The 11,258-nt window shown below is 48.2% G+C and overlaps 2 protein-coding genes across 2 annotated transcripts; both read right to left on the bottom strand.

Moving 5' to 3' along the window:
- Positions 1-972: 972 nt before the first annotated feature.
- On the bottom strand, positions 973-3,676 carry LOC306790390 (growth arrest-specific protein 1). Its single transcript, XM_079286610.1, is given in 2 exon segments — positions 973-2,527; positions 2,529-3,676. Coding segments are annotated over 2 exon segments (753 nt in total). The 5' UTR covers positions 3,000-3,676; the 3' UTR covers positions 973-2,245.
- A 3,816-nt stretch (positions 3,677-7,492) lies between these two features.
- Positions 7,493-10,740, bottom strand: cplx3b (complexin 3b; the record flags this gene model as incomplete). The annotated part of the gene is made up of 3 exons (XM_079290613.1): positions 7,493-7,717; positions 7,926-8,013; positions 10,580-10,740. 3 exons carry the CDS (start codon positions 10,738-10,740, stop codon positions 7,493-7,495), a joined length of 474 nt encoding a protein of 157 aa, XP_079146739.1.
- Positions 10,741-11,258: the final 518 nt, after the last annotated feature.

Here is an 11,258-nt window from a genome sequence, read left to right as displayed (position 1 = left end):
GGGCCGCTTTGTCTTTCTCTATCTCGCCGGTTCGTTTTTTTTTACGACACAGTTGGACGGTTGGAAGCTCCGGAGGATTCCTGTGGTTAGCGAGAAAATCAGGAGACGCTGTGCGGAAGTCATCTCCGGGCTCGAAGATGTTGAGATGTTGAGATTTGGGGGGGGGGGGGGGCATCCTGATGAATACGAGGTCATAGAAACGGGTCTTTTTGTTTTGTGTCAAGGAACAGGAAAGAGTTTGACATCGGAGGCAGGTTTAACAGAATTAGTTCCTTCTCGTCCTGCTAAACACCTTTTTTCTCTCGGTTCGTGAATGTTTTACTCTCGATGCTGCACGTTTGCACCTTTTGGACGTGACTAAAGTGACATTCGCAGAGCAGGTGTACACCTCACACCTGGATGCTAAATGCCTCTTTTTTTTACGATTTGTTAATGACTTGTAAATACCAAAGTGAGTGTGGAGCAAGCCCCCACATGGCTGCTTGCTCTGAAACAGTTGGTTCACGAGAGGTTTTTGGTCATTAATACTAAAAAATAAAATAAAAAGTCCTTCTGATACACCGACTCAATTGGATCAACTCACGAGTTTTATTTACTTTCCCTCTGCCCTCTTCTAAAAATCATGGCAGTTTAATTGCAACTTGAGCCTACATTTGATAGAATCCTGAATTGTCTTTTTTTGCTTCAATGGAGATGGAGCTCGACACTTTAAATTCCTCACCGGGTTTCAGTTACACTGACCTCATCCCTTAAACATCAGACGGGAAGACCTTCTGTGCTCACTTGTCTCGAGAATGACATTTTCAGACCGTAACCAGATACTTTCAGACACTGTTTATCAGACCGTACAAAGTAATCTAATATGGTATACGTATTACTGCACTCAGAGGAAAACCAGCTGATCGTTCTACTTCCTCTCTGGATTCTCTCTCTCTGTGGACGAATCACATCACAACACCACTTTAGCTCATAAACATTTTATTATAAAACTCAAATCATTTTCTTCGCGTGCGCACAAAACCCCCGGAGCTACGTTCGTGTGTCCGTGCTGCGTCGAAGTGACCGCGTTGGCTTACTTATAACTGCATATAACTGTCAAACACGTACACATGCTTCATATTCTAGCTTCATAATTTAACGTTCAGCAACATTCTTCGAGACGTCGTGACAGAACAAAAACAAGAGAAACATTCGCTTTGACACAACTTCAAGTGGCGACGACACAAATCAGCGGCTTCGTCACAAGTGATCGTTGCCGACAAAAACTTTGTGTTTTTGCTTTCCCTTTTTTGACAAATCGGCCTAAAACAGTGGACGAAAAGAGCGGGGCTGAAAGGCTGCTGGTTGGAATCTCTGGGCTATCGGTGTGGACCTCGGGTAACACCAGCAGCAGGTATGTCGACCTTTTGGCACCAGCAGCAGTCAGCCTTTTCCTGGCTGAGCTTCAGTGTGAGAGCAGTGATAAAGACGGGGGTCTTTTTGAAGGCGTGAAAGGGGGCAGGCGGTGGAGAAGAGGAAGAGGGGGTGGGTGGCTGTCTCAGGAAAAGTTCAATAAAACAATGTCACGTGGGGGGGGGGGGGGGCCCAGACGGCGTGGCCCGGAAGAGGTGCTTCAGTTAATTTCAGTACTTGATCCCACAACCCTCGCCTCGTCCTTCGACTGCTGCTCCAACAAATTATTTGAAGTGCGGTCGCTGCGACAATGCAGAGCCCCCCCCCCCCCCCCCTTCAAATGGAGAGCAGAGCAAACAGAGACCCGGGACGGGTCCAATGTTTGTCCAAGGTCTTAATAAAGCACACTCCCAAGTACCATTGAAACCAACCAAACAAACAGGGAGGCTACTTAAAGGCACTCCACTCAGCAACAAAGTCCGCCGTGGTTCACTTCCTCTCATCGTCACCTGGAACTACTTTGTTTTGCCGACAGGCTTCGACAAAAAAAAAAAAAAAAAGAGTACACTTTCGCTAAGAGGGAGATGTGCTCGAAGACAAATTACTATTCAAATTATACGGTGATGGGAAGCACGCGCAAATCACTACTGTCGCCCTGCAACTAAAATGGAATGGCAGCGAGGCCTTGAGGGTGTGTAAAATAGCTCTCCCTTATCCGGCAGACCTGAGTTCGAGTCCATACCGAAGCGTCTCTAAATCAAGTCACTGATTCCATCCCAACTCCAGCTGGACTCTTGGCTCTCAGGAGGGGGGTTTCTCTCGCTCTCATGAATCCAATAAATGTTTCATTGTCTCAGTACAATATCCTTGCTAGAGGAACAAACAGGAGCGTCATGTAGCCGGGCAACCTCTGTGAAGCAGAGGAATGATCGGAAAACTCCTCCTCTCTGTCACCTTTAGGGTCATAGTCTTCATCCTCGTACAGGTCCTCCACATCCGGCTGGTCTGAAATAACCATGTGGTCCCCTATGGAGCAAAGTTTGCTCATGTTCTCCTTCACCACCTCGCAGAAGGGCCTCTCCACCCCGTCGCAAACGCAGCGGTTCAGCAGCGCGCCGTTCGGGATGAACAGCAATCTGCTGGATGGTGGCCTTGCACTTGGACGAGCACTTCCGCCCGTTGAACAGCTGCCCGCAGTATGACAGGTAGGCCGCGAGGGAGGCGTGGCAGTCTCCGTCCTCCTCGCAGCGCTGCCGGGCCTCCATGCAGCCGATGCCGCCGGCGTCGCTCGGGTGCCGGCGGGGGAGGCACGGCTCCACGGCGCGCTTGGCGCCGAGGCACTCCATGTCCCGCGCGCAGTCGCAGGTCTCTAGGTCCGGCCCGCTGCGGGTGTGATTGAGCCGGATCAGCGCGTTGATGCAGTGGCTCGGACACTGCCTCCTCGTGCCCCTGATGTTCCCCTCACAGGCCGCCAGGTACTGGCCGTACGCGAGGTTGCACTCGGGCTCCTCGTGGCACCGCAGGAGCGCCTGCCAGCAGATGAGCTGGGCATCCAAGGCCACCAGCACCCAGGGGAGAAGTGCCAGGGCGCCGCACCAGCATCTCATGCTTGGGATGGAGGTCTAGCTCGGCGACGTGCTCTTTCTTCACCAGCGCATTAGGACCAGGACAACGCGGGCTTCACACTCGGACACGGACGGACTGGAGTTCATGACACGCGATGCGTTCTGCGAGCAAGCGGTTCGTTACCAAGTCAGTCGAACAAAAGCACACTCGGTCCGTTATTAATGATCCACAAGATCAAGAAGATAAGTTTGCCTCCTCCCGGGGAGCTTTGCAGCGAGGGAAGTCAGGATCTGACTCAGGGGAAATCACCACGCGTGGCTGCAAAAAAAAAAAGAGAGAGAAAAAGTAATTCCGGGAAAACACGTCCGTTCATAAGTGGGCGACCATTCTCCACAACTGCAGCCCGAGCCCCTCGCTCCGTGCCACCGCGGCGCAGATCTCACCATCCAAAGTTACCGCAACACTCTGTAAACCGCAGCTTTTCTCCGCGACTCGGTTTGTAGACTCAAACTCATCTTTCTCGCCATCGCCGGTCGCGACTCCTCTTTTCCCCGTAGCTCCGTCACTTCCAACATCCATCCACGCATTCCCACGTTGTTGTTTTTTAAACTGTTTAGCTGGAAGAGGTTTCTGTCTGTCGCATTTTGTCCCGCTATGTGCGTCTTTGTCCCTCTTCTCGCTGCTACGCTTCACGGTCCGCCGAGCACTTTTCCCACAACACCCCTCCTTCTGCCGAAAGAAAGAAAAGTTTTCCTTCCCCCCCCCCTCCCTGTCTCTCTCTCTGTCTCTCTCATTTACAATCCTGGCCACCGATTGGTCGTCATTGAGGAGTCAGCCGTGGGACTCGTTTCCATGCGTGCAGCAGCAGCACAGCTCCTCTACATGAAGAGACAGCCTGGATCACAACAAATAATGTTCAGGATGTTCCTTGCATGAAACCCAGGACGCGTTTGGTCCCCTCTCCACTTGCAGCAATAACACAAGTTTAAAAGGGGGGGGGGCTTGCACAAAACGCATTCCTTTGCAAGAAGCTCACATCTGCAACTTCACTGCTCCATATTTTCAGCGCGGAAAAAACCCAAAACAAATCGGATCCCCTCCACAAAGTGCCTCGGCCGTTGAGAGTTTTCATTGTAAAAGTGCTCGTTAACAGTCGCTCTCCCCCCCCCCCCCCCCTCCCTGCCTCTCATTCTGCAGGTTTTTAGCCCGATTGATAGAAGAGAATGGGGGGGGGGGGGGGGGGGGGCGGTAGTATTTTCTGGACCGTTTCACCCCCAATTGTGTGAGCTTGGCCAGCGTCTCTCCCCGGGCTGGAGATTTGTCCTCGCGCGGGCGGCCTCTCAATGGCGTCAATATATTTTACAGCGAGCCCCCCCCCCCCCCCCCCGCACTTGAGAACCGCCGAACAGCTCGCGCTTTCCTGCATTCAAATGCTAACTAACTTGATTTTTTTTCCAAGTCTGCCCCAAGGAAAGACTATAAGTTCTCTCGTATATTTTGGATCATATTATAAGCATGACTAACAATGTCAACCTGAATGTACAGTACTGTGTTGTTTTTCACAGATAGTTTTGGTGAACCATTTAAAGGTGCTAAGTGTTGTCATGCTGTTAGCATTGGTGTCATGTGGCTACGTTTCACGTGTCAGCGAACGCTATGATAGAACAACTCACTCCCGTTACTTGTACGCGCCGTCTTCCATTGGAAACCATGTCAATAAAATAGAACGGCCTGAGATTGACCTTTTATTTTGATTTATTTTTTTAAGGATTTATTTTGAAAAGTTACAGCGTACAAATTCGGTGTAATGGCTCTAAAACATGCATATGATTAGCATTAGACCTACATGTGTAAATAAAAGAAAAAATTGGTGCTTGTACTTACACCAGGTGGACAAAATAACAGGTACACCAGGATATATAATGCAGCCCAATGTAACACCACAAATGAAGTTAAATCAACAATTATAAGCGTCACAGAGCCCTGTTTTTATGGGCTGTATTGTATTATTTTGTCTATCTCCTGTAGATCTAGTGGCCACTTTATTAAGGTACACTTGTACAATCTATTGCAATTGAATACAAAAAGCTCTTCCATAAATTCTACTCCACTGCATTTTGTCTCCACCTGGTGTTGCGGTTGCTGCAAATGTCAAGACAGGTCCCCAAACACAGTGGAATCCCTGCGCGAGGAAAAATCACAAGATTAATTATGCTAAAAATCTGTTAAATGCAGTTAAAACAAAAACAATTCACTGAAATGCTTCGTCAACAAAGAACGAGAAGAAACTGCGTGTCATGGCAGCAATTTTCTGAAAACAAAACATTTACACAGGATGACACACAAAAAAGACATTTGTTTATTATTATTATTATTGAATTATTATTTCAAGTCACACCCACACACACACGCGCTCAAAGCAAAAACGGTTTTCTTTATGCTTCTCTTCCACCTGTTTGATATTGCCTCACGATTCCAGCAGCTTTATTATAAAAGGACGTTATTGCAAGTTTTCTCCGCTTTATATAATTGAAATGTTATGAATATATTGTTCATCTTTCACATGACGGCAAATGCTTGGCCTCGGCTTTCATTCAGCAGTGGTGTGGCACCTACAGCGGGGAAATTACCGCTCATCTTTTGTTGCCCATATTTCCTCCAAATTAAAAAGTTCACACTTAAGACGCAAAACTTTTATAATCATAAAGCACCCAAAGGAGCTGACATGGAAGCTGACATCACCACCGGCACCACGGCTACAATAAAATAAAAAACAAAAATGTAGAGTACGTGGATGTAACACAACATCAACGACATCCATCCCCCCCCCCAACACACACATTCCCTCTTGCTTGGCTCACGTTTGAAACCAACACAGACAGAATCCCGAGTTACAAAAGACACCACGGGACGCATCACATCGGCTAAACAACACGAATCCACCAGCACACAACACGGCACCACTGGGACTCAGATGGAGGAACGGGTCGAAGGTCAACACTGTGAAGACCTCGGGGAGGTTGGCGGAAAAGAATGGAGCGAAGAGCGACCCGCACGGCACGGGCAAACAGCAGATATACGTTTTACGTCTCACACAACATAAATACTTGTATGTGGATTGATACTCACGCCACAGTTACACATGTTGGGACATATTTGGGGCCATTTTCCTTCATGTTGATCAAAGTGTTTTCAACGAAGGCTTTGCCGTACGACTTCTAAAGCATTTACACCTCTCTCATCTGAGCAGCTTTATTTTTTTGAAGGGACAATTCACCCTAATATCAAAAATACATACTTTGACTGTTACTTGTGGAGCTATTTTTCAGTCTGGATGGTTTTGGTGTGAGTTGCCTAGTTTTGGAGATATCGGCTGTAGAGATGTCTGCCTTGTGGAGCTTGAAGGGCCAAAAAACATACACTTGAAAAACTCAACTGACGACACACGACAGGTAAGAGGCAATATATACCGGTACGTGTTTTTAAATGTTTGGGGTGAGCTGTCCCTTTATCCTCTGGATGCAGCACAAACACAGATTTGCTCCCTTTGTTGTTGATGCTGAATTCAATCTCGGGAGGACAGTTATTGTACGCACTTAAACTGTAAATTCAAATACTACATACAAAATGCAGCACACAGTTTTGGCCTGCTCACAAAATATGTGTTGCTCTGAATGAAACTACACGTAAGAAATCTACTGCAACAAGCAAAAAGGCCCGTTCTCGTAAAAAAGTAGCTGACAGATGTTGGAGCTCTGGAGAAGACAACCTTGTTCGGACGTCCAAGGCACGCTGAAGTACGAAAAAGGCAAAAAAAAAACAACAACTTTAGAATGATATGTCCAGGAAAATATTAAAATTAAGATTACTGCAGCTCACAGGGAGCTTTAATCAGGGCACCAGGGGGCCAACATCAGTAAGCTACTTATGACAAAAATCAGCCTCAGTTGTTGCTCGTAAATGGTTTTGTGCTTTTGTACGTGGAATATAAACCCCACAAGACTTTTTCCCAAATTCAACACAACACACGCATGGCCACCTCACAACAGTGTGTGTGTGTGTGTCACACACACCTGAAACCTCTGCCTTTAGAATCCCATTGTGTTATCACTGGACACGTGAGGTACAGAGAGCCAGGGGCAGGTTAGGGAATGAAGGGAGCAAAGGATTTAATAGATTCATATTTCTCAGAGGAGGAGTTGCTCTGAAGGCAGAATTAATCTCGTCGGTTAAATCTCGATGGGAAGAGCCGAATAAATCTTTTAGAGTGCAAGTTGGCTAATTTCAAGAAAAATGCGGATGACATTCGTGACTGTTAAGAAGTCTGAAGGCCAACAGGAAAGCTAAGTGAACTAATAAGACAAACCCTTTTCTTTTCTGCAGGGTCTCCGTCGACAGAATACTATGTGGCTCTGCTCACTGACACTCCTCTTAAAGCAACAAGGACACGTCTGCCTCCAGAGTATAGCTCTGCCTCTGAAAAATATTTGCACAAGTAAAACTCTAATCTCCTGGGACTTGAGAGCTGGACGGATCACATGAGACTGCAGTTCTCCGTCTGCTTTTTGAGGTCTTCCAGCGTGGCCTGGGCTTTGTCCTTCAGCTGGTCGATGTCCACGTTCTGGATGTTGGACAGCTGGCCCAGCACCGACTGCTTGTGCGTCTCCTCCTGGTTGTCCTCGGCGATCATCTTGGCCAGCTCCGTGGGCAGCACCACGTCGTCCCCCGCCTGCTGGATCTGGGTCTCGTCCATCTCGTTCTGGGGTAGAGATACCCAACAGGACGGGGGAGAGAGAGGGACAAGACGTTTAGAACCAAAAGGTTTTCTATCCCGTTGTACTTTAGAGACATGTAGAGTACACGGCTGCGAGCATGTGAAGATTTTTACAAAGGCAGTGATACGATCTGCCCTTCAGTCCAAATATGCATCGGTTTTCTTTTACCAAAGCAGAGCTGGAGGCGTTTACCTTTGGTAGTCTGTACTTATCCCGGAAATGACTTCTAATGGTGGCTCTCTCTGCTTTCTTCTGGGCAAAATTGGCTTCTCGTTCTTGTCTGCAAGAAAGGAGGAAAGTATTGTTCTGGGGCAAAAATGACCAACAGTGTCACTGAACATACAAATGTAAACCAACTCAGTTACCAAACAAGCCCGGCGAAGGAATGTGTGAAGCTTCGGAATAGCGATGGTAACTTCAAGAACCACTCATTCAAATCAATACACCCCCCCCCCCCCCCCAAATGTTACAAACAAATGTATCCGAAAATGAGGAAAATCTCCCGTTCATTACCACCGTGTGCAGTTGCACCTCTGCTTTAGGAGCATCGCGAGGCTCCTGCTGGATTTGGAGCCTTGGAGGCCTTGAAGCTTAGCATCACCGTGTCCTCTTGACGCTGGTGACAGTTTGTAGAGCAGCGGCAGTGAAATGACGGAGGTTCTGCTTCTGTTTTGAAGCTCCACGCGCAGCATCCTCCCCAGCTGCACTTAAATGTCTGACCCTCTGGGCTGGAAACCCACAAAAGAGCTTCTCAGCTGTCGGGCAGTTTAAGGCAAAAAAAACAATTCAATAACTGAAAGATGACTCCAAACATCTTCTTAATTGCCTTAAAAACTCAGTATTGTACACCACCTAGCCTACATTATGTGATGCCTCCAGCAGAGGGCAGACTTTAAGCTGCTGGCAATGCTCTCTCCACTCTGTCACTGGAATATTTATGGCTTCAGTGTAGTTCATAATTGCCAAAATTGCCACATGTGCCGGAATGCCTCTAAAATCACGAGTCAACAAACGTGACACAGTGCATAGCAAACTCGCTTGTATGGCCCGAGGGCCAAACACAGCACGGGTACGGTGACGAAAGGCCGCATTTCATCAGAGTCCACGAAGATGCTTGTAACAAAATAAACACAATATGATATTCTTCAAAAGGAAATGGTGGCAGAGGTTGCACTGCACGTGTATCAGCAGCATGATCTAAAGGCAGGGATGGGGGGGATGGGGGGGGGGGGGGCAGGGGCATGGTTTTTGAGAAGTGTTGGCACCCAATGTGTCAGGAGGAAGGTCGGTCTATCTGGAGATGCAGCGTTTCACGGCGCTGTCCGTGCGAGTTCACTTTGTGTTAACATGAGTGGGGAGCCGGAGCGGGTTCCCGTGAGGCACTCGCTTGTAGCCAACGAGCGGAGGTCTTCCCCCTCTCAAGGCGTCGGCTGACCTGGGTTGTGAATGCGGCCCCCGGGTTGCTGAGGGCGATAGAACGTCTACATGCGACACCTCTCCACTTCCTCCGCTCCAGCCTCGTTCCGCTTTACTCGGATCATTATGGGCTTTAGGTGATCTATAGGCTCGTGTTTAGCACCTCGCACTAACTAACTCCCACTGAAGGTCACACATGACGGCAGAGCGTTAAGCATCTCGCCGTGCCTCCTGTGGAGTTCCGTGGGCCGAGGTGAGTGTCAATGCCGCGTTAGGACTTCGCTTCCCACTCTAAATGCCTACATGCTGTGTTGATTGGAAGGAGCCGGTGATTGGAAACAGTTGGATGAATTCTTTCCTTTAATGTATGTTCCTCTCAGTGCAGTGCTGCTTTAGGACGCCAACAATTTGCGTCACAGCTGAAAATATATAACCAGAATCTACCGGGCTATTTTCTGTATAGGCCTACCTCTTTATTCCACCTCATTAATCTATGGTAGTTTATTCTACGAGCAGGACAACGATGGCCTGATATGCGTGTCCTGCTCTGAGGGAAGCTTCACGCTAATCAATAGTGAGTTGCTGTCTGCTGGGTCAACTCTTGTCTGCCAAAATGAACTTGTTGTTACTTCACATTGCCTGCCTGCCTGCCCCCCCCCCCCCCCCTGCGCCAGAGGATGTAAAACACCATGACAGCTATGTAAATCAGGCAACATTAACATGTGAAGAATTCACTGCTGCAGGTTAGACACAGAGCAAAGACTTCAGCGATAAAAGCAAGTTGCACAGCTCTCACAGCTGTGAATATATATTCAAAAAAAATCACCTAAAATACATAATATAGCCATAATAGAGGCCATACCATTCTAAATTCAATGTATCCACTTGTTCAGGGATGCAATACATTTGTTTGATGTAAATGAATTGCAAACATCTTGAGTAGTAATTATAAATGATAAAAGTCGACTAACAAACAACAAAAAAAACAATATTAGTTTTGTGGGCTGTTTGCTTAATGATAACATCCAAATAGCATTTTTACTTCACCCCACTTTATTTACCAAACAATCTGGCTCATTAGTCAGTCGCACGCACAGTTTCGCCCAAGGCACCAATCCCTGTAGACATTTCCATGGACTAATGATTCCAGGAATCCCAAATTATAAAAAAAAAAAAATAACTGCGCTACATAATTTGCCGACGCTCAGAGACGGACAGCTCCCTGGGCGAGAGGAGCATCTGTGTGTGGAGCGCTCGTGTTATTGCATTGATGCGTAAAAAAGAGAGCGCGCGGCGCACTGGGAGCCTCTGCTAATTTACACACACAAACGCACTGTTTAAACATGCCCCGCTCTTCCGACACACGCACACTATTTGTTTGTTTCATCATAACTTCAAACAACCACAAAAAGCTCCAATCATTGCCTTACTTTTCCTCCTCTAACTGTTGCTGGTACTGTTCAAATTCCTCTTGAGTCATCCCCTGCGCGGCGGCGTCCGTCTTCTCCGCTTCGGGTTTCTCCTCCCCCCCCAGTCCGCCCGTCAGATTCTTCAGCTGCCCCCCCACCACGTGTTTCACCATGAAAGCCATGGCTGCGCCTCTCGGAGAGTCCTCTTATTTTTTTGGATCGGCCGAGAAGTTGAAGGCGATGCGCTCTTCGGATAGAGCGGCGGCGGCGGATGAATATCCGTCAAGTGACGCTCAAACCGACACGCGTGTAACTTTTCAAAAAAAAAAAAAAAAGGCTCGATGGGAGCGATCAAACCGTGATAGGGGTGGGGGGGGGGGGGGGTTAAAATCTCCAACGGCGCTGGCAGTTTCAGCACCACTGGCCCGTGGACAGCTCCGCGCCGTGAAGAGATGGGAGAGGGAGCCCGCTCTGTTATGAGTCAACAAGTTTGGCGCTGAACTCTACCAATCCCGTAACTCCGTCCGCAGCCACCACACTCTCCGCCCAATAACAGGCACTGACGGACTGTGTGTGTGTGTGTCTCTCTGTGTCTGCGGGCTTGAATGGCGTGCGCCGGCGCTTCGCTGCTCCCGTGATTCGCCATCTGACGAGATGAGAGGGGGGGGGCACGTGACTCGGTTTTCTCCTGGCTGTTTTG

This window comes from Melanostigma gelatinosum (assembly GCF_949748355.1).
Source record: "Melanostigma gelatinosum genome assembly, chromosome: 2".
In the NCBI taxonomy this organism is placed as follows: Eukaryota; Metazoa; Chordata; class Actinopteri; order Perciformes; family Zoarcidae; genus Melanostigma; species Melanostigma gelatinosum.
The sequence above is the reverse complement of the archived record's forward strand: the minus strand, read 5'-3'. Positions and strand labels throughout refer to the sequence as shown.